At 44.1% G+C, this 24,083-nt stretch overlaps 1 protein-coding gene across 3 annotated transcripts in view; it reads left to right on the forward strand.

Annotated features, from left to right (window-relative positions):
• The first annotated feature begins 6,945 nt into the window (after positions 1–6,945).
• The window catches only part of SLC4A5 (solute carrier family 4 member 5), a 77,164-nt gene continuing 60,026 nt past the window's right edge, over positions 6,946–24,083 (forward strand). The window contains exons 1-2 of one of the 3 annotated variants that reach the window (XM_081921275.1): positions 6,946–7,017; positions 8,859–9,053. In XM_081921275.1, coding sequence (XP_081777401.1) covers positions 6,948–7,017; positions 8,859–9,053 — 265 coding nt within the window. In that variant the 5' untranslated portion in view covers positions 6,946–6,947. Of the gene's footprint in view, positions 7,018–8,858; positions 9,054–12,749; positions 12,788–12,876; positions 13,027–24,083 lie in introns of those variants that run through there. The other 2 variants (XM_081921277.1, XM_081921276.1) reach the window with 2 other exon arrangements.

Raw genomic sequence — 24,083 nt, forward strand, 5'->3', positions numbered from 1 at the left:
CATATTAATACAACAAGACTTATCTAAATTAGCATCATTAAACATCAACAGAATATATCATGAGGTATCAATAGACATCGACAGATGGGAGTCATTGAACCTGACCGTGTGAAGAAAAGTCAACGCTCTTAAAATGAACATAATACCTAGACTACCAATTGCCATATTTCAGATTGTTTCCCTAATCTCGACTTCTGATATTGGAGACATCAATAGTTGTTTTCATGTGTTTTCTAGCCCCGGTAGTTAAAAAATAAATAAAAATTCCATAACCTCTTCTGGTACCTCTTCTGGTTTACTATATAGGTCCAAATAGAATTTTAGGAACTGGTTGTTAATCGTAGTTGGAGATGTATGCACCTCACCTAATTCACCACTAATTGTAATTTGAATCAATTGGCCATTTCAAACCAGAACAACTATAGTGGATTCTGATTAGCATATGTCCGGAAGAGACTTAAACCCAGTTTTTGGGTCATCCTATCAATGGCTACACAACCGGGAGTGAGTTGCCAGTTGTGATAGGAATGGCAGCCCTTTCGTGTCTGGTCCTGTTTGTTTGCCTGGCGAATGAAGCCTTGTCTGCCGCTCTTGCTGCAGTTGTTGTATGAGCTGCCAGAGGGGTCACACTCCTATCAGAAGAGAGATCTGGAGCTAGTCATGGGAAGTATCTGTTCCTGGTGCCCTTTTCTCCCTTGCACAATGAGAACTTAAGAACATAGGAAGAGCCTGCTGGATCAGGCCAATGACCCATCTAGCCCAGCATCCTGTTCTCACAGTGGCTGACCAGATGTTTGTGGGAAACTTGCAAGTGGGACTCTTGGCGGAGATGACAGGCAGAATCCGTGACCAAGAAAAAGAGACGGTGGAAGAAGACTGGAAGAAATTTAAAGTATATCTCAAGAACTGTTGTAAAATTAATGAGTGCTAAAATGTCAAGGGAAAGGAAAATATAGAATTACAGCTGTAATTGACTAAGTATGAGAAGAAGCTAAAAAAGAAAATGAGCAATTAGTTAATTGGAGTGAGGGGTTGTTGAGGAAATTTTAAAACAGGGATACAGAAAAGGGGAGGTAAGGGGAAGTCTGGGAAGTAAGGTTTATGAAAAAGAGGTTTTGAAATTATACATGTTTATATGTTTTGTTTGTCTATGTATTGTGTGTTGTTTTGTTTTTAATTTGTGTTGGAAAATCAATAAAAAATTATTTAAAAAAAAGAAAAGAAACTAGCAAGTGGGACTCAAGGACAAGATCACTCTCTCCTCCTGTGGTTTTCAGCAACTGGTATTTAAAAACATTGCTGCCTCGAACTATGAAGGCAGAGCATAGCCATGTGGCTAGTAGCCATCAACAGCCTAATCCTTGGGGCTGGGAGCACTATGGGCTTGCATTTGCCAAATTCAGCAACCTAGTCATAGCAGGTGCTGGGGGGGGGGGGTTACTGCGCTCCAAAGGGAGCTGCTGCTAATCCAGTAGAGGTCCAGAGGAGACAGACTGAAATAGTCCCTGTTTCTTCCTGGTCCTCTGATGAGCAATGGCTTCAGCTGGGCCTGCTTGCTCCTCACAAGTTGATCCTTCTGCCCTGAAGACCCCTGCTACTAAAACTGTATGCCAGCCTAATGATGTTGGCTTCCTGCCTGGTCCACCGTTGCCATTGTAGCTGAGGTGCAGGGGGTGATGGGGGAGAATTGGGGATCAAGGCAGGGCTCAGGATGGGGTCTCTAGAGGCTCCAGGGAGGCATGTCTGAGATGGTTAAGCTAGCACAGGGGGCACAGGTCAGAGCACATGATACATACATGACACATACAGCTATCCTCATTCCCACCCTTGGATGAAAGCCTCAAACTCATGGCTCAGGAAATCCCAGAGCTTTTATTAAAGAATTCAGTGCATGACTTCTGCATCAGCTCAGGCTATAGGTTGCCTCTGATCCCTTGAACTTCTTATATGGGATGTCATAGAACAACACTTGTCAAACAAGGAACAATTTCTAGGGTTATTCAAATAGGGGTGCCTTTTATTTTTTGCTATCTAGGCTATGGCAATCAGCATAGTGGGTTAAAGCAAATGTGAGAGGTTATTGAAATGGTGCAACTTGCATTTGAGGCTCAAATTTTGAGGACTGGCCTTTCCAGATGCTTTTATCATAGCTGGTAGGAGGCAGGGGGCACAAATTTGATTTAGCACACATTTAAAAGTGAAGCTACCTCCTTTTGCACCTTCAAGAACAATAAGCAAGCGGAAACAACAAAAGCCTCCAAAATTTACTGTTCTCTGAATTTGGAAAGTCGGTTCTTCTCCTGCCAAGTAATGTCTACAAATTGCATACAGTGGGGTTAAGTGTGCTTAGAAATGCGTACAAAAAATGTATTCACTAATATAAAAATGTATTATATTAGGGAGAATTGCTTTGCAAAAATGTGTATATTAGGCAAGAATGCATTAAGACAAAATTGCATTTAAAATGCTGATGAATTTTCATGAGGACTTTGTTTTGTTTTGTTGTTTTGTTTTAAAAAACAGACATTGGTGCTAAAAAGCAGAGAACTGATTTTAAGAGAGAAAGTGAAATTGGCAGATTTGCCCCTCCCAATAGGATATGTCGCTGTTCCTTTCTGGTACTCAGTGGTACAATCCATGCCCTCTGTATCATTCAGAAACTCCATCACTTTTGCACCATCCAAACAATTCACCTAAACTTTATCCACTGTGACCTTTCAGTCCCTCCACCTGTGAGTTCCAACAGATCAGAGCCCTAAACGAAAATCCATCTTGGCTTGTGGACCACCTGAAGACTGGCTACTTTAAGCTGATTGCGTTTATCTGAGCGAAGCAATATTTGCTGGTGCAGCGTCTGTGGGGATCTATCTGTGTCCCATGATGTGATGTCACTGTGCTCTGAAAGAATCAATCCTGGTGGCCTCATTGTCCAGCCTTGGGCACTGGGAGTCAATAGTGCCCTTGCATCCGTGACTTCTATGCTCATTCTTCAGCCACCCGAGACCTGATAGAGCCCCAGACTGGCTGCAGATCCCCTGAACTCAGTTTGGAGTATTTCCTGGGACGTTTCAAGCGTGAGTAGTGCAATACTTATTCAACTTTTGTAGTCCTGTCAGGTGCTGGAATTGTTCAGAAAAGGGAGAGGTGGGCAGCCTGCATTAACACTGAGCCCTGTGGTTTCTCCTAGCTTAGGATTTTCATTCGACAAAAAAGGACAGTGGGATATCAAAGAGGCAAAAAGCTCTCCTGGGTGCTTTAATCAACTAACAGCTTGACCTTGTGCGTGTTTAACCAAAGAAAAGGCCTATTGACTTCAGTGATACTTACTCCATAGTAAGCCTATTTGGGATATTGCAACTTATCTTTTAAGTCTTGCAGTGTGGTGGGGCTACTTGTAAAGTCACTGCAATAGGCTGATTAAAAAACTCAGGTGATTAATCAACTAAAATTTTGTCAGTTGGCTGGCAGCAGTCATAATAAATATTTAAATCAGTATTTATATTCCTTAATCAGCTGCAATGCAACAATATTTTCTCTTAGTTGTTGGTCAGGGTGTTGCAGTAATGAAATGAATGGATTCCAGCTCTTAGTTTGCAGCGGGTGGAAGCCCTGAATGGGTGTTGGCTGCTGGTTCAGTCTCAAAGTGACTTTGGAGGGGATTGATTTTCCTGCCATGAGCAATCAGCCTTTCATTTTCAGACACCCATGAAGGGCAATCAGGGCACATGAAATAATTAGCAAACTAATATGCATTCGTGATTTATTTTATTTTTATTTTTTTAAAAAGACTCAGATACTCTGCAGGTGCTATACAGGGAAAGATGCCACAGAATAGAAATTTGACCCTATGGCTTAAGCTGAGCCTTGGAAGAAACACTCTTTGTGGATGAATATGCTGCTGTTCAATGATTCTGCCTTAATAAGTAGACTGTGTGACCTACATCTCACAAGCAGCAGATGAGGTGATAAACTTGTGTCTGCCTGGGCCACTTTAGATTGCAGGTGGCAGCTGGTTGAATGATCCCCCATAACTCGCCCCCCCCCCCCTGTAAAACTAGACACAAAGGGGAAGGGTGCTAGCTTAGATTTCCCAGTGCCATTCATGTTTTCTAGGTTCAGGGCATTCAAAAAAGAAGTATGGGGGAGTGTCATTCAGTCACATGAGTCCCCACCTCTATTTGCCTCCTTGTTCGGTTATTTATTCATTTTATTTATATCCTGCCCTTCCTCCGAAAGGAGCCCAGGGTGGCAAACAACAAGCAAAAACACTATAAAAACATCTTTAAAACAATTCCAGTACAGAAGCAGACCTCAACTTTGAAATGTGTTGAAGGAAGGTCTTCAGCAGGCAATTAAAAGACAGCCTGGGAGGTTGTGCCTGCCTAACATTCCAGCAGAGCAAATTTGAAAGGGCAGGGGCCGCTACACAAAAGGCCCGGTTCCTACACTGTGTGGAAGAGGCCTCCTGATAAGAAAGCACCTGCAAGAGGCCCTCACCTCAGCTGGGTATATAAGGAGTGAGGTGATCTTTCTGGTTATCCTGGTCCCAAGCCATGGCATGTCCAGGTAGGGCTGGGAGAGACTGCTACCTGAAACCTTGGAGAGCTGGTGCCTATGACCATTGTAGACAACACTAAGCTAGGTGGTCTGGGGCAGTAAAAGGCAGCTTCCTATGATGGGGTTCCTATACCTGACAAATGCTAATGGGTAAAGGATGCTCTTGTGCCAGTTCCCTAAGCCTCTGCTTAGTTCGCCTTCCCTGGCAAAATGGAGTTCACTAGCATGAAGAAGCTGTTAGGGTAAGCCTTAAAATGATGGTGAGGAAAAGCCCCTTGCTGACACTTACATTGGTTGTGACTAATCACTGGCTTGCATGATCAGGCTGATGCCATTTTTAGAAGTGCAAAACACCATCACAAAGACTAGCACATCAGCAATCACTCAATTTGCCATCTTCTCTGATTTCTTGGCCAGTTACCCGCTGAATCAGAAATTTCTGTTTTCTTCTCCCCCGCTGGGATTCACAGGTAAAAGGTTAACAGCCAATGCTACGTGGAGGAGATTTGATTACCTATTTACTATTTATGAATTTACTGCTATTTACTACTATTTACTGCTCATATGCCCAAATGGCTTCTGATCGGTTTGCAAGTGTAAAATCAATTACAAAATCCATCAGTTATTAAAAGGCACACACAATAAGACAATTTTTAAAAATTGTAATTAAAATATACAAAAAAACCCCAAAAGCTAGTTTAAAAGCATAACAATTTAAATAGTTAAACTATTGTGGAAAACTTAACTGCGAAGCAACCTTACCAACCCACCCTGCAACAACTATGGAGAACTAGTTGAGTAGTCCCAGAATCCAGAATTGCTGTAAGGGGGGTGGCTTTGTCCCTGTCGCCCCTCCCCACCAAATTATATTTTTTATTTATTTATTTCAGCAACTTCTGCTGCCCGTAACACCATAGTATATAAGCTTTGTGTTATAAAGTTATGTTGATATTGATATACGTTCCAGTTTTGTTATTGCTGAATTGCTATTGAGACAGTGGATTTTATTTGGGCTGCCATACATCTGGAATTTCCTGGACATAGCTGGGATTCGTCTGTCAAAAACTGTGGAATTTTTGGGTGGAATTTTTTGGAACTCGGTTAAAATGTCCAGGGAAACCCAGGTGTATGGCAGCCCATATTGGCATATCGGAAGTGTTGATTTTTTGGAGAATGTCCTTTAAAAAATAGGTAAAAAACTTATATATATATATATTGCCCCCTCCCCAGCAGCTTAGCAACTTTGCAACAACTTTTGTGTCTGGATTTTCACTATTTGAAATATGGCAACCCTTGTTTTGTGATTTACTGTTCTCACTGTTGTTGTAAGCCGCTTTGGGCATCATTTTTTGTAGAAAGGCAGCATACAAGTAAAATGGAGGTGGTGAGGCATGATGGCGCTAATGTCATACAGGACTCTAATTTGCCTACCGCATTGAGGCTTACCCAAATCTGATCTAGAGATCTGGATAAAAGGACGTCCAATTTTTTAAAGAGGCAGGATTGCTCTGTTGGGAAGTTCCTTACAGGAGAGAGAGGAAGAAAGATGGGGTGAAAAAGACTCTCCTCCCTGGAAGAGAGGGGAGTGGTTGTGGGCGGGAGACCGAGCACAGCCCCTAGCAGGGGGCATTAGCCCGCTGCCTCCACCTCTCCTGGCTGGCGCCCACGCCCCTCGGCAGGCACTCAACCAGGTGCCTCCGAGGGGGCATGCTCAGCAGCCTTTTGCTGCAGCGCCAGCCTCTCCCCGGCCTCATTCTTCGCCGTCGTCTCGTCGCGAGTCACCCACCCTCCACTCCCTTTGAGTTAGGGCTTAGGTCATTGGCCTTGCTATGGACCTTAGGTTGGTCGCCCTGGTTGTCCAGGGGGCCTGGTAGGAGTTTTTCCATTTGGCATTAGGCCTTTTGGTTTTTTCGCCTACCTCGTAGCAATCGTCACAACTTTTGTGGTATTGGTGGGTAGGTTAGGCATTGGAATAATGTGTTGTGGTGTGTCGAAGGGCTAGGTGTGGCCATCGCCTATGCCTTCAATTTTTGGGTATTCCATTAAAGGAATCTGGCGGTTGTGTATTCTGTCTGATGCTTGCTTGGCGGGAGGCCATGGCACGACCCTCGGTGACATCAGGGGAGAACCTATAGTTGTGTATTCATTTCACATAGCAGGGGTCGCGTCCTCGAACCACAATTTGCCAGGTTGACTACATTGTGTTGATGACACTGCCATTGTTTTCATAGATGGCTAAGACAGGGATGTGGAGGAGCTCTCTCTTATGTTGTGTAGGTCCTGAGTTGATGAGAAATAACAATAAAAATGATTTTCTTACAAAACCAAACCCAGAAGACTTTAATTGTTCCTCCTACTCTTTGTACTCTAAGCATCCCTGATTGGCCATGATGGATGATGAAGATGCAATGAGCGAGAGAGGCCTCAGCACCTCCAGGATGCGATATGATGATGAAGATGGTAAGTTGACTCCATGTGTCACAGTTTATTCTGTCTGCCTTCCATTGTGGCCACTAGCGAAGGCATGCACCCTTGTACACTCCCTTTCTATGGGGCAACTGAACATCAGCATGAAGAAAATATAGTCGTACCTCGGATGTCAAACGGAATCCATTCTGGAAGTCCCTTTGACTTCCAAAACCAAAGCACGGCTTTTGATTAGCTTCAGGAAGCTCCTGCAGCCAATCTGAAGTCGCAGAAGCCCTGTTCAGCTTCCAAAAATAGTTCGGAACACTCACTTTCAGGTTTGTGGCGTTCAGGAGCCAAAATGTTCAAGAACTAAGATATTCAAAAACCAAGGTACGACTGTATTGTCCTCATGTGTTTTCCCTGTTCAGCTTCTATTTTATTTTATTTTATATTTTTATTTATTTATTTATTTATTTAAATTCACCAGAAATACTAAACTAATCGTAATAAACACAATCAACAAAAACCTTTATGGCCACAAAGCTCGGAAAATCTGAACATCAGAAGAGCCTGCTGGGTCAGGTCATTGGCATATCCAGTCCAACATCCTGTTCTCAAATTGGCCAACAATACGCCTGTGGGAAACCTGTAGGCAGGATTCAAGTACAATGGCACTCTTGCCTCCAGTGGTTTCCTGCAAGTGGGATTCAGAAACATTGCTTCCTCTAACTGCAGCGGCAAAGCAGAACCATCAGATGGGCAGGGTACAATTACAGACCCTCCAAGCATCCCTTTTTATGGGGCATCTGAACATCAGCATGAAGAAAACATCGTCCTTGCATGTTTTCCCTGTTCAGCTTCTACTATTATTAATAATAATTAATTATTATAATTATTATAATTAATTAATTAATTAATTCACTTGTTGAAATGACATACAGTAGTACCTTGGTTCCCAAACATAATCCGTTCCGGAAGTCTGTTCCAAAACCAAAGCGTTCTAAAACCAAGGCACACTTTCCCATAGAAAGTAATGCAAAGTGGATTAATCTGTTCCAGACAACCCCTAAAACAGCAATTTAAAATGAATTTTACTATCAAATGAGACCACTGATCCATAAAATGAAAGCAATAATCAATGTACTGTACTATAAAATAAATAAGACAGTATTGTAGATGATAAAAATTAAAATTATTGTTTTTTCTTAGGTGCACTGGTGATAGTCATTGTTTGGATGGGGGGGGCTTGTATCCATTTCTGCAATCACACAATCTGGGTTCCACACAGTCACAAAAACACGTCACAAAAAACAAAGTCCCAAGCCACAGTCACAATTCAGTCCCATAAAACAAAGAACAAGCCACAGTCAGAAAAAATGAAAAAGCCACACAAACAAAAATGCAAAACAATTAGCAAAAACAAAAGCTCCAAATATCACTTCCGCGTTTCGTGGGTTCTCAGGACTCAACAGCCAACAGACTCAACAGGAAGGCTCTTTTTTAAAAACAAAAAACAAACGACAAATGGAACACACTCAACAGGACGCGGAACATGTTCATCTTCCAAAGCAAAGTTCACAAACCGGAAAACCCACTTCTGGGTTTGCAGCGTTCTATTTCCAAGTTGTTCATAAACTAAACTGTTCCAAAACTAAGGTACCACTGTAATAAAACTTTAAACATTAAAAAAAAAAACAGGGCTGCCTTCAGATTTTTTCTAATGGTGTTATTTTGGGGGTCACATAACTCCATACCCTCCAACAGAGCCAGGGACAGAATGAAAGAGAGCCCAAGAGATTTGTTGGGAATGATTTTGGACTTTCTCTTTCTTCCCGCTCTGATCCTTCCTCCCTTGCACTCTCTCTTCGCCTCTGTCTTCTTCCTCTTCCTAGCAGATTACCATTCCATCTACATTGGGGTGCCAGTGCCACGGGGCTACAGGAGAAAGAGGCGTAGGAGGAGATCGTCGTCCAGTCGGGACAAGAATGGTGACAGCGAGAGGCATTATGAGCGCCAGGACCGCTCAGACACAGACGACGGGGGCCGGATCAGCTATGAGAATGGAAACGACAATGCCAGCAGGACGAGTGAGTAGGAAAAGGGGGAGACATAAGGCCAAGAATTCCTTAGCATCATCATGATTATCTCTGCATCACTGCTATCAGTATACATGGTACCGTAAACACAGTATTGGCTCCAGGTTTTGGAGGAGGTGCGCCCGTCCTGCAGCAGGTCCCGGGGGCTCTTGGCACTGGGTCCCCAGCAAATGCCCAACCATGCCAACCCTTGCTGCCAACCCTGCCTAAGTGAAAGACAAGTTGTTGCCTCTGGGAGCCCACAAGCTAAATTTTGACAGCGGAGAGGGAGGGCAAGTGATCACAATTCCTTGCAGTCTGTATGAAAAAGGAAAAAGGACCAACGCCTGATTTCCACACAGCTCATCATGCATTATTCGGGGAGTGAGGTAGACGCTGCAGAATCAGGAAGAAGTTGAAAACACATCTCTACAAGAACTAAATTGGTGGCTCTTCATATGCAATCAGATCTCTCTTGCCAAGATCATCCAGTCGAACTCCCTACCTGCACTTGAGGGTGGGGTTGGTTTGTTTTTTGCGGATTAACATTTGCAAGACAGATCACATTATGCTACCAAAAAAAGGAAGGTTGCATGCTCTCTTTGACTAAGGAGCCAGCATTTCATTTCATTTATAGATTTATTGCGGCCATTGGCCCATATCGAAAACAATACATCAAAATTTATCCATAAACAATACAATTTAAACAGTTCCAAGTTAAAACACCCATATAAAACCAATTTTACTTCAGTTAAGTAAACACTATACACAATAAGCTCCCTCTATGTAAACCGCAATTCAAATCCATCAGATTTTGGGGGGTATGCGTCTTAGTTCTGGCACTTATTGATGGTTCTTAAGTTTAGGTAAGCTGTCAGAGTCATACAGTGATCCATTTCTCCTCTTTTGAAATAAAACATTAATCAGGTATCTAGCAACTGCAAGGGATCTACTTGTATCTTCGTCGTTTAATAAGTATATTATTTGGGCTTCCTGAGGTCCGTCAGCAATTCTCGATAAATATGGGGCCAGAAACTTGGACCGTGAAGCCAAATGTAATGGACAACAGAAGATTATATGATATAACGATTCTATAGATCCACTTTTACAGTCACAGAGGAGTGAGATCTGTCCGTTGGAGAGTCTGTTACCCAACACATTTGATGGGAAAACATTGAATCTAGCCTTTATAAAGGCATACCTGTGCGTCACCACAGATAAGGTAGATAAATGAGATGGATGTTTCGTTGGTGGCTTAACACCAATTCACCCTCTATTTAAAACTTTTTCTTATGAGGCAATAATCAATATTTTTTTTTACGGACATAAAGGTAAAGGTAAAGGTACCCCTCCCCGTACGGGCCAGTCGTGTCCGACTCTAGGGGTGTGCGCCCATTTCACTTAAGAGGCCAGGGGCCAGCGCTGTCCGGAGACACTTCCGGGTCACATGGCCAGCATGACGAAGCTGCTCTGGCGAGCCAGCGCAGCACACGGAACGCCGTTTACCTTCCCACTATAAAGCGGTACCTATTTATCTATTTGCACTTAAGGGTGCTTTCGAACTGCTAGGTGGGCAGGAGCTGGGACCGAAAGACGGGAGCTCACCCCACCGCGGGGATTCGAACCGCAGACCATACGATCAGCAAGTCCTAGGCACTGAGGTTTTACCCACAGTGCCACCCGCGTCCCTAATTGGGACATATTTTTATACGGACATATTTTTAGCCAATTTTGTGCCCCCCTCTCACCTGTGCCCCTGGCAGGGGCCTACTTGGCCACCCTCTCGCTATGGCCTGGGAGCCAGAAGTCCATTGTTGCTTGAAAGCTTAAAATTAAAACGGAGAGAGAGATGTTTGGGATAAAGTATCTGTTTGCTGTAGGAAACCCAGAAGTGAAGAGAACACACACACACACGGTTTACCATTTTAATATCCTCCACTGCGAATGGCAGAGTCTGCAGACTTTGCTTTGGAGGCCAACATGGAATTGTTCACTCCCGTCTATTCCATGCAGCCTGGTCTGTAAGCTCCTTAGGAAAGCTTAGCATTTTGCATACCAAAATAGTTGTCTGCTTTCCATGGTGCACTCAGTAAGGAACTTTGCTTGGGTTTTACAAAATCATTAGCACAATGTCCGTCATTAGGGTGGGCAGGGGCGGCCAGAGGCCAAGAAGTTGCAAGGATCCCGGGAGGGGGAGACCAGTGTGCCTCCTTGTTCTGCACACAGAGACACACGGCACTACCCATCTCAACTCTCTGGTGAGGCCCTTCTCCATGGCTAGCTCAGCCACTCAGTGTTTGGGGCAAAGGCCAATATTTGCCCCCTATCTCGCACTGTGAAATCCCCAATAGAACACTGCATGATGTTTTCATAGGAGTGAAGTAAGGATGGATATTCATTAAGGGGCAAAGGTTAAACCAGTCATCTGCTCCTGTTGTCCTCTTGTGTTAGACAACTGCTTTTTACTGTTGTGAATCCAATATCCACATTTGGAGGCAGCGATGCTTCTGTATACCAGTTACTGGAACCCACGGGAGGGAAGAGGGCTCTTGACTTTAGATCCTGTTTGTGGGTTTTCCTTTGGGATATCTGGTTGGCCACTGTGAGAACAGAGTGCTGGACCAGATGGACAATTGGCCTCATCCAGCAGCTTTTGATTCCCTGAGACTGATGCTTTACCTATTTTGTTTGTCAGAATTAACGAAAGGACGAGCTATTGGTTTCTACTAAGGATTGAGATCCAGACCTTAAGTTCCTGTAATTTCGGGTACAGCTCCCTCCATAGTGGTTAGAATTGGATTGAAATTGTTGATATCATAATCTATGGTGTGATCACACTTGGAATACTGTGTACATTTCTGGTTGCCTCACCTCAAAAGGAACATGGTGGAGCTGGAATAGGTTCAGAAAAGTCCAGTCAAAATGATCAAGAGGAAGGAGCAACATTACAGTATTTGGGGCTGTTTGATTGAGGGAGGAAAAAATAAAGGGACACGATAGAAGGGCATTAAGATATGGATTCCATGTGGAAAGTGGACAGAGAGGTATTTTTCTTCCTCTACAATTATATTAGAATTTGTGGGTATCCAGTGAAAATGAATGCCGGAAGATTCAGGACTGATAAAAGGAAGTGTTTCTTGACACAACACATAGTTAAACTATGGAAATGGCTCCTTCTAGGCTCAGTGGGATGGCCACCAACAGGGATGGCTGTAATAGAGGATTAGACAAATTCATGCAGGAGAGGGATATTGATGACTATGTTTTCCTGCACTGTTGGAGAAAGTTCTTGTTGGCATCTGTCTGTCTCAAGCATAGCAGCCAACTCCTAGGGGCCATGGGGGCTTTGGCCCCCACAATAAAATATTTGAGGGGACCGGCCCCGCACAAAATTGATGGGCATTCCCATTCAAATGGTGTGTGTGTGTGCACTGCGTCATGCGATCAATTATGCAGGGCTGGGTTTGCCTGGGCCCCCACAATTTTTAATTTCCCAGATCGACGGGCATATCAGAATAAAATTATTTTATCAAAGCACCTGTTTTTCTTGTGGCATTGTCAAAGGCGCTTCCTCAGAATAGTTTGCAGCAGGCGTTGTCATGTTTAACATTTCTGGCTGTGAAGGGATTACATATACTTTTAAAAGGTCCTGTTGTTTTCCATCTTCTCTGTCTACCTCACTCCTCTCACTACCCCCCCCCCCGTCACCAACAGGCCCACCTCTTCTGAGGCATCACGTTTATTTGGTAAGTTCACGTCATGAGAGCTGAGGGCAAAGGAAAGGGCTTCATATGCCCTATAATCTGCTCAGTAAGCTGTGGAGTTTAACTAAACAGGGTGGATAAAATAAGTCTGAGGGTCTGGTTTTTTGCTGCTGCTGCATTTTGGTTGGGGGTTTTTTGGGTGGGGTGTGTGTGTGTGTGTAGTGCTGTGAATATTTCTTCAGCCAGGAAAAAAATGGGGGACAGATTCCAAACATTTCCAGGTAGGAAATCATTTCACATATTTTCAATATCTTGGGGTCTGGAAAGCCCTTTGGCTTTCACTTGAGAGTTTTTTGTAGTCTGCCTTGTGGTCTTGTTGAAGGTTTTGTTACGATCTAAGGGACACCTGCTTAGGAGTCTTGGTTTGCCTGTTCATCACTTTAGAGCCCAAGGGGAGGTTGGGTACTGTATCTGACACTTCCAAAGGAACAAATTTGGACTGCGGATGGCAATCCTCAGGGGCTGTGGCGCAACCAAATTATTTCCCCTTAGACAGGTGTCTAAATGTAACACAAAAGAGTATTTTGGAAACTGTGGTGGCTGAAATGGTGCACTGTCCACTCAGATGAGAGGCACCCAAAAGAATGTGATAGACAACTACTCCATGTAAAGCTACATGGATGCCTAAGCAAGTGTTGTGCATAAAGGTCAGAGGTAAAAGGACTGGTGTTTTAAATCAGCATTTCTATTCATACTGTAATTTCAGGTGTGCATTTCTTGCCTTCGGCATTTGGATTTGCTGCTGTCTTTTCTTCCCCTCTATCTGATAGCCCCCATATGTTCTTCTTCAAAAGAGTCTAGGAATCTTTTTTTAAAAAAAAAGAAGTGCAAAAATTCTGTGTCTAGTTTGATTTGAAGCAAAGGAAACCAGATGCCTGTCTTTATGAGTGATGGAAAGCAGTTATGCCGCTAGAACATGTCATCAGCTGTTAATGAAGAGGGAGATTGAGATATTTTGTGTCTACATCCTCTCTGTGGATTAGCTAGTGCCGAAAATTTTTGATTCTATGGTACAATTTGCTGTGCAGCCTTCATCTGCCATACATATCTATTTCTTCCTATGCAAAGATTTATGTGATATAATTAGCTAGTCCTGAGGGGTAGCTAATACATTTGGGTCTGAGATTTAGTAGGCAGGAGCCTGTTTTATCAGATGCATGAAGCTGGCAGAAAAGGTAGTGGCTATATAAATGCATGAGCTGAGATACAGGGTAAGGAAAAGCAAGTAAAAAATAAATAAACTGTGATCTGATACTGGAGGTATGAGACATGTAAGGCATGCATGTGTGCTGGAACTTCAAAGTACCTAAGAAGCAGTTCTGATAACATCAAATGAAGGACAACTGGGGTTTTTTTTGTAGTGTGAGCCTTGTACATTTGCACCATGAAATACAGCGTTACTGAATTCCAGGACCAAAGCATCTCCTTCCCAAATTCCCCTTGCATCTTTTGTGTTGAAGTATCCAAGGCTCTCAGAGTATCCCAGTAGACCAGACCGCTTTCTGTATGCTCTCTTTGTTTCAACCAGCCTTCCCCAACATAAAGTCTAAATAAACATAGCAGTTACAAGATCTCCATTTGCAGAAGCAAATATACAACCTTCCTATAACTTCCATCCCCCCCAAAATATGCATCCAAATCACTGTGGGGGTCTGTATCTGAGACTGTCATCTGAGACAGGCAGTCTCGGAGCGTGAGTACCCATGTGCCACTCCAACAAATATATCTTCTTAATCATCTCTCCCTGCAAGAGAGTACAGTGGTACCTTGGGTTAAGAAATTAATTCGTTCTGGAGGTCCGTTCTTAACCTGAAACTGTTCTTAACCTGAAGCACCACTTTAGCTAATGGGGCCTCCTGCTGCCGCTGCGCTGCCGCTGCACCGCCGCTGCATGATTTCTGTTCTCATCCTGAAGCAAAGTTCTTAACCCGAGGTCCTGGTAATATTTCTGGCTTAGCAGAGTCTGTAACCTGAAGCGTATGTAACCTGAATCGTATGTAACCCGAGGTACCACTGTAGCTGTAAAGCAGGGGTGACTACTAGCTCCTAGCACTCTGGGCCCATTTCCCTGGCCCACAGAGGACCCACCAATTTTTCTGGCAATGGCAATATGAGGAGAAATATTTATAGACACCACAGTGCTGAGGTGGGCAAATCACCCCCTCCTCATTCCTCAGATTGAGCACCTGATGAGCAGAAAGGGGGGACCTCCAGCAGAGGAGTGAGAGGGGGTCTGTGTGTAGGTATCTGCCTCTGTGCATGCATGTCCCATGTACATGTGAGAGTGCACATGAGAGACTGTGGCCCCAGAAAAGAATGTGGCCCTTAGGCCCCAAAATACTAGCCCCCGCTGCCTTAAATACGTGAGCATCTGAGGCACTTTTGAAATATAATATCTTTAGATATAAACATAATCAATGTTTAAGGTTTTTTTCAACCCACCAATTCATAGTTGTTCTATTGAATCAGAGCTCCAAAAGATTTAACCTGCTTCTTTCGGAATCCTCCTTTTAAGATGGAAGATACCCCCATCGCCCAACAGGAGCAATCAAAAATGGATTGCGTTTTGCAGACCTTCTGGTTCCTTCAGTGATAGAGTTTAAAGCTTTCCCCCCCCCGCCCCCCCCGCCACCTTCCAGGTGTGTTTTATACTTGGCAAACACAGCTAGGCTTCAGTGCCTTTGTTGGTTTGACTGCAAAGAAAGAAAGGTCTCGTAGGTGAATGAGCACTAAGAATTTGCCCTGGCTGTTCTGTTTCCTGCCCTCCACAGCCACTCTCTCCGCTTTGGCAAATGACTCTTTGTCTGCACCAGTGACCCCAATCAGAAACCCAACACAAGCAGGTTTAGAGAGAGGAAAGACCTGTAAAACGACCCTAAGATCATCCATTCACACAATATTGAATGATGAAGTTTCCTCCAGTCGGATAGAATGCCTCATGGATCCCGGCAAAAGCTGAATGCAGCCGAGGTTACGTGTTGCCCATAGACAGATCGGCTTAGGCCTTAAGCTGGGGAAATGGGAAAGGAAAGAAAAAAACCCTTATTTTCTATTTAAATGTCCTCCTTTGTTTTCTGTTTGTTTCAGTGACTGGTAGTTTTGCTGTGATGTTTTTTAATTATTATTTTGGGTTTTGTTTTTCTAATGCAGTAGCACACAGTTGAAATGAACAAGCAGCTAATATGCCAGTTAACTGGTTAAGCTTCTGGAGCAGATGCAAAGTGGGGCGGGGGGGGGGGGGAGAGACCCTTACTTTTTTACTTTTTTTAAAGCAGACACATAGAATTGTAGAGTCCTGGTGACTCTGTGCTTCCTCCAGAGTCAGAAACAGTAACCCTTTGAATGCCAGTTGCTGGGGAACATTAGGAGGAAAGAGCTGCTGCCCTCATGCACTCCTGCTCTGTGGCTCCCAGGGGGCCACTGTGGAAAGCCAGATGGGGGAGCAGAGTTGTCCTTGGGATCTTAATCCCCACCCATCCCCACAGCCTCGTTGTTTTAGTATTTAATAATGGCTGCTTATTGTGCACCCTTTGGCACCATGGAAACATGATTTCTAAATTTTAAATAAATGAATAAGGAAAGTGAATAAATAACGAATAAGGAAATGAATAAATGAATAAGAAATAAATTGTACAGGGAGATAATTTTGCAAACCCAAGAATCTTTCATTCCCAGGAAAGATCTGCTGGTCTCCTGGGGTATCGTAATGAACCATTAAAAAGGGGAAACTTTTTTTATTATTATTTGCTTGTGCTGTACCAGAAACATTCAGATTGATTGACTGATCACTTTTATATCCAGCCTTTTCTCTCTCTTCCTTTCTCTTTCTCTTTCTCTCACCTCAAGAAAGCATCACTTTAAATCAGAACACCTTAATCAAAAATGAATGTGCCTCCAAAAGAATGTGAACGTTTGCATGGCTGTTCTCCATGAGCCAGTCATGTGGCTCCTTTGGAAGGGAATCCAATGAGTAAAATTCTGCACAGGAAGGTTTGGAGGAAGGCTTGGAAGCAAAGAATCAGAATTGCAATTCTCCATAAGTGATTATCATCACATACTCTAAAGAGGGATACACTTTTTAAAAATGTGCAGAATGCAGCTGCAAGAGATTTGAGGGGAACAGTATACTGTAGAAAGATCATATAATCCCTATCTGGTATGAACTGTTCTGGCTGCCAATTCAATACTGAAGTCAATTCAATGGGGTTTTTTTCCCATTGAAAGCCCTGAACAGTTTAGGAGCCAGATTCTTGAAGGAGCCCCTCCACCTATATATGCCAGCTTGGGCCTCACATTCTGCAGGAGAGATCCTTCTCATGTGGGATGGGGCTCCTCTATGACGGTGCCCTGGTAGTCCCACTCCTTTCTCCCAGGGGAAACTGCTCTTTAGCGCTCAGTCAGAGCAAACAGCCATTCGAGTTTGGGCAGGACTGGTGTTTGCTCTGATTTAGAGAGAAAGAGCAGGTTTTCCCTGCGAAAGGGGCAGCAACAAGGGAAAACGACTGAGCCCCGTGCTTTCTAGACATGAGAATTGTGGGTGAGCCCTTAGTTGGTTAAAGTGCCATTGGTAGGTTAATTTCAGCACAACGTCTCTAGTTTGGGAATATATGTTTCTTAAAGGAGCTTCACTCCATATAGCGTTCCACACATTTTCTGCTATTGGGAACTTAAAGTCCGTCACCAAAACCTCTTGCCAGCATGCCTGTGGAACAGAAGGTAATTTTTTCACTGTTCCACATTTCTGCTTTCCCGTGCCTACAGAGGTTTTCCACTTGTCTCATGCTTTCTAGTCATGGATTCGAATGGTTTTCTGTTTGCTCCACTCCTTTCCCCGGGAAAACCTGCTCTTTACTGCTGACTTGGAGCAAACATCAGTCTGTGGAAAACACAATGGACATTTGCTCCGATTCGAGGATGAAGTGGGAAAGCAGAAGTACAAGTGGAAGTGTGGGCAAGCCCTGTGATGCTGCTATAGGCCGGGGGGTCCAGGGGCCAAATGCAGCCTTCCAAGCCTCTCTGTCCAGCTCATTGGACTATCCCCAAACCATTCGCCCTCCACAACCTTATCCCCGCTCCTCAGGCCACGCCCCTCACCTGCCCCGCTTCACATCCTCCTTGAGTGTTTTTGCCTGGCTAGAACTCTAATAATGCCTCTTTGTTTCCTGAATAAAGAAGCACTTGCAAGTGTGTGTGCAAACTAGTCGACTGTACAGAGGTAACAAGTGGGTGTGGTCACCCCACACTCTCCCCCAAACACTACCGCACACCCAGGCACCCCCTCCTCTGATGATCCATGCAGATTGAATGAGCACGGGGCTGTATCACCCCCTCTTTCCGCTCATCAAATGTTCAATCTGATGAGTGACTAGAAGATGATTTGTTACCCACAGCAACATGTGTCTTCTTCAAATGATCCTCCCACCCCTGTTTGTCACCTTCATAAAAATCGGTGGTGGCAAAAAAAATTAGGCCCCCGAGTTTGTAAACCCTTGAACTAGATGAACTTTGAAGTTGCTTCCGGCTCTGTGATTCTATGATACTGTAATCAGTTTGATGAATCAATTGCTTTTTCCTTAAATATATTTCCAGCACTTCTTTTTTTTAAGTCATCAGTTCTACTACAAGAACTCACAAAAGCTAAAAAAAGTTGCAGACATTCCCTTTTCTCGCAGTGTAATACTGGCATACAGAATCGGATGCCAGTGTTTTTCTCCCAGACTATGGTTTGATTCATATTCACACTTATATTATACAGGTTTAATTTATCAAAACATTTATGATTAATGACTATAGTCTCTCCCCCCCCCCCCGTCCCCGGATTGGCAACCCTGCTCATAACTCATAAGAGCATAAGAAGAGCCTCCTGGATCAGGCCCATGGCCCATCTCATCCAGCATCCTGTTCTGGACTAACCAGATGTGGCCAACCAGATGCCTCTTATGGGGAGCCAGTAAACAGGATCTGTGCTCAAATGCATTCTCCCTTCCTGTGGTTTCCAGCAATTGATGCCTCCGACTGTGGAGGCACAGCATAACTGTTATGGCTAGTAGCTATCAATACCCCTCTTCTCCATGAATTTGGCTAATCTTCTTCTATAGCCATCCAAGTTGGTGGCCATCACTGCCTCCTGTGGGAGTGAGTTCCACAGGCAATATCAGGTACTATTGGGAAAGTGCACATTGCAAGAGGTTTCCATTCAGGACCCCTTGCCATATCGCTGGAGATGCCAAGGTATAACTCCTCAACTGCTTGCACTCCCAGAGTTTTGCCCCACCAGACTCTGCATTATTGCAGAATTGCTTGAATAATTGGGGCAGCCACTTGAGACTGCCGTGGGCACCACCGCCCATGTGAAGCAGACAGGCTCTCAAACTTTAAAAACTATGTGGGACCTTTTCATGTTCTTACAGTGATAACATTTGTAGTGACATTTCCAGATCATTGGCAAGCTGTGAACTGAGCAATCTCAGACCCAGAATTCTTGCTCCATAGGAAGGAAGCTGCCTTATAAGGCAAACCTTGGATTCACCTAGCTTGGCTTTATCAACACGGCTGCTAAGGACCTCTCCCAGCTTTACTGAGAGACACTGCTGATTGAACCTGCGAACCTTTGCATGCCAGGCGGGTGCCACAAGCAACTCTTCTCCTAACACTGAGCTTTGGGTTGTTTTGTTAACACCAACATCTTAACCCCAAAGACCCTTTGTCCCACCTTGGGTGCTTTTGTGATGGAAACCCTAAACCAGAAATAAATTTGCCAAGGCTTTGAAGTCCACTAAGCACTTGACGATATCACCTTCATTCCAGTAGTTTGGCTTCAAGGTTCTTAGCAAGTAAATCAGGCTAATCTATAGTAATAGCGAACATCCTATTCTTTTGGGGCCATTGTGATTCTTTTGGCAGAAAATAGGAACATTCTCCAGGAGGGAAAGCAAGTGGCACTTAGCACACATTTGCCGCATTAGGATTTCATCTTATGACCACACACACACACATATATACATATATACACATTGAAACACAAAAATGCTCACTGTACCCACTGTGAAAGAACAAGCTGGAGGATTTTGAGCACAGACATTTTTATAATCAGATTAACTTCTAACACGTTAAAGCTAACTTTATTTTAAGCAGATAGTGCTCACCTGAGATCCACCACATGGCACCACGGCATTCAGGCATGATCAGGCCACTTCCTGGTGAAGTTTGGACTGTGTGCAGCAGACCCACCTTGCCGTGATGGGGAACTGAGTCAGTTGGTCTGTCCCTGGAGACTCATGCTACATCTCTGAATACTCGGGGGGGGGGGTCCAGAGAGTGAAGCCAGTGATCCTGTTAGAATCATAGAATCATAGAGTTGGAAGAGACCACAAGGGCCATTGAGTCCAACCCCCTGCCAAGCAGGAAACACCATCAGAGCACTCCTGACATATGGTTGTCAATCCTCTGTTTAAAGACCTCCAAAGAAGGAGACTCCACCACACTCCTTGGCAGCAAATTCCACTGTCGAACAGCTCTTACTGTCAGGAAGTTCTTCCTAATGTTTAGGTGGAATCTTCTTTCTTGTAGTTTGGATCCATCCGCTTCTCTGGAGCAGCAAAAAACAACCTTTCTCCCTCCTCTATGTGACATCCTTTTATATATTTGAACATGGCTATCATATCACCCCTTAACCTCCTCTTCTCCAGGCTAAACATGCCCAGCTCCCTTAGCCGTTCCTCATAAGGCATCGTTTCCAGGCCTTTGACATTTTGGTTGCCCTCCACTGGACATGTTCCAGTTTGTCAGTGTCCTTCTTGAACTGTGGTGCCCAGAACTGTTGAGACTCTGTTTCGCTGTGGGGAGGGGAGGGGGCGGGAGGGGAGGAGAACTATTGACCCACTCTCTCCTGAGAGTCCACCTGTGTTGCATCCTTGATGAGCAATCCAGTAGAGTTGTTCCAGGTGGTCCAAAGGCAGAAGTGATGGGTGGCCTTCTGGAGCACTCAGCACCAGTTTGCATGGCACTCAGTGGATTAAAAAGTTGCTCGGCTCCATAGTGCCATGCAAATCTTGCAAATTCAGTCAAGGTTCCAGTACTGTGCCTTCCCATATTTTATGGGGTCTGTTTCAGTATATATAGCCTGATGGTGCCAAGAAGACACATGCAATGATGTAACCAGCTTTCTCACTTGATCCTTGTCCATCCTGCCTGGTGAAAGCCAGTCTGAGCAGGTTGACCAGGTGGGTCCAGGGTGTGGTGATTGGCACCCACTGCAATGGAACAGCATCTGCTTCCCTTAAAAAAGGCAGTAACACATCCACTCTTGAAAAAGCCTCCCCCCTCGGACCCTGGGGTTTGTAACAACAACTGCCCAGTCACAAGAGCAGCTGGGGGTGTGGGAGAATGAGCTTTGGAGAAATAATCCACATCATCTTTGCTTGTCTGTGGGACAACTCATGGTTTGCTGAAGAAACTTGTGAGTAATCGGTGCATTAGCCTCCCACTTGAAATGCTGGTGATGTTAGAACTCAAGCCTGTCTTCGAAGATCAATATTTGCAGTTCCTTTATTTTCTGAATTTGTTTTTATGCCCATACACACATGCAGTCTATGAACACACACTAGCTACTGGGATAAGGCTGCCCTGCCTGCTGCCCTGCATGCCGCCAAAGATCTAAAAACCATGTGAGCGTGGAGATTTAGAAGAAAATCTGCCAAGCTTGTTCTCAGCAAGCTGCGCTGAGTGGGCAGTTGAGCAGCCAGGCGCTTCCTTCACCCTTCCAGTTCCTTCACAGGGAGGAGTCCTGGGAACTGCACTTCAACCCTCACAGGTCTACATGTTTTGCATGCGTTTCTCATTTAAATTTATTCATTATTTAAATTTGTGCGCTGCTTTTCCATATAGGTATCCTCGAAGCAACTCACAACAACAAAAAATGCAACCAATACAATACTTCATTACAAGAACAAACGGATACTAAATCATTTTGAAACCCAACATGACAGTGCAACAAATAGATCAGTTAGAATATGTGAACTTTATAACATTTTAAAGTCATTGTAAAACAAACTAAACATTGAAACATATCAATTAATGGGAAATATAATGTAAATATATGTATTTTCTGTCTCTTTTTTGCATTAGTCTTCAATTTTAGAATATCTGTACAAAATATTCATACTTAGATATGTACTTTAAAATACTTTTCATCATAATTATGTGTTTACATATGTATTTTATCATAATGTGTGGAATTTTACTTTACCCTAAAATATATAATTTTTATGCATATTGGTACAGTTTCTAAATTAAGAATCATATTGAATAATTTGGAGAAGTGTGAAATCTGAAAGGTTATTACTTTCCAATCATTTTATTAATCCAATAAGTGTTAATAAATGCTTGTAGCCAATGCATAGCCCTACTCAGAGTAGACCCACTGAAGTTAATGGACATGACTAAGGTTCATTAATTTCAGTTGGGTCTACTCTGAGTAGAGCTTAGTTGGAGACAACCCGGGGTCAATTCAGTTTTAAGCACAGACCAAACAAACCCCTCTCCCATCCCAACATTTAGGAGGGCAGCACAGAACCCCAAGAGCCAACTCAGCTTCGCAGTTTGCTTGGACTATCAGGTCCCAATCTCATCAAGCTCCAAATAAAAACGATCTCTGCAAGCCAACAGTACTCCCTTTCGCCATTATTTTCTATTTTGCCAGTCGTTCCATATTTCAAGCCCTCTTTGTGAAAGGAGTTAGGCATGAATTGCTAATTATCTTCATACTGATAGGTCCTGAATGGGCATATTGTTTTTTAATGAGTTGTTACCTCAAACAGTTTATTATGATTATTCAAAGGGTCTTTTCATCTGAGGTGCTGGGACAACTGGCGGCTATTTGCCACATTCTGAAATTGTGAATCTGATGTGCCTGGGCCACTGAAAAATGCGCAAAGATTTTGTTGTGCCAAAGGGTTTTCTGGCTTCATAGAATAATTATCTAGTCTAGGGTTGCAGTTCTTTGGTTGACTTGTCTAAGATCCAGGACAAAACTAAAGAATCCACGGCAGATGGTCATCCAACCTGTTGTTTTTTTTAAAAAAAAAAAAAACCTCCAATGAAGGAGAGTCCATAACCTTCTGAGGGCGTACCACTTCCAGGTCATGTGGCCAGCATGACTAAGCTGCTTCTGGCGAACCACTGTACCACTGCAACTGTGTGCAATTCAGGGCAGGGGCACCAATTCCTGGGACCCAGCCCTTTTGACCAAAATGTGGCAGCAGGAGGAGCCACCGGCCATTGAAGCTGCACTGCCGCTGCATTTGGTTCTGACATGGCTCCTCCTGATGTCCTGCACACAATGTCGCCCTCATAAGCTGGCGCCTCTGGTTCAGGGGTTCTTTTTGCCGTATGATTTACTTGGCTCTCTGCAGGGAATCTGCCCAAGGGACTTGAAGTTTCCTCCTTGTTTGTGGCAGCCTCTGGCCTGGATTGCAGTAGGGTGGGGTCTGTGGGGGCTGATAGTCTGCCTTGGACCAGAGCGTGGAGGAGAGGGGCTGGGCTGGAAGGCTGGAAGTGCTTGACTCTGTTTGCTGCTTGGACTATACATGATGTGGGGAACATTTGGCCCTCCAGAAGTTGCTGAACTAAGACATACCACCCAACTGTCCCATTTAAAGCGGGACATCCGGATTCATAGAAGCCAGTCCGACTTCTGATCCCAATCCTGCATGTTCCCTTTTGCCTCCCATGCTCTGATTGCACCGGAGGTGGAGGCTGTGGAAAAAACTATGAGCCGGGAGGGAGGGGGGTTGTGATGAGGGGGTGAGCAATGGGGGCAGCGGGTTGGTGGTGGGTGTGTACCCTCATTTGTTCTTCCAAAATGTTGTGGGATATGCTACGACTTAATGTGAGTCTACAACATGAGACAGCAGCAAAAAAGGCTAATGCAATTCTAGGTTGCATCAACAGACATAGTGTCCTGATCAACGGAAATAATAGTCCTGCTCTCTTCTGCCTTCATCAGAGCCCACCTGGAATGCTGTGTCCAGTTCTAGGTGCCACAGTTTAAGAAGGATATTGACAAGCTGGAATGGAGGCTGGGGGTTGGACTAGGTGACTCTTGGGGTCCTTTCCAGCTCTGCAATTCTGTGATTCTACCTTCCTCCATCCCTGATTGTTCTAATTTGGAATTGTAGTTTAGCAACATCCAGAGGGCCAAAGTTTCTCCACACCTGCAATATACCTTTAAAGCACATTCTTTCCCTCAGGGAGTTCTGAGCCCGATGGTTTGTTAAGG

Source organism: Podarcis melisellensis (assembly GCF_964234715.1).
Source record: "Podarcis melisellensis genome assembly, chromosome: 8".
In the NCBI taxonomy this organism is placed as follows: domain Eukaryota; kingdom Metazoa; phylum Chordata; class Lepidosauria; order Squamata; family Lacertidae; genus Podarcis; species Podarcis melisellensis.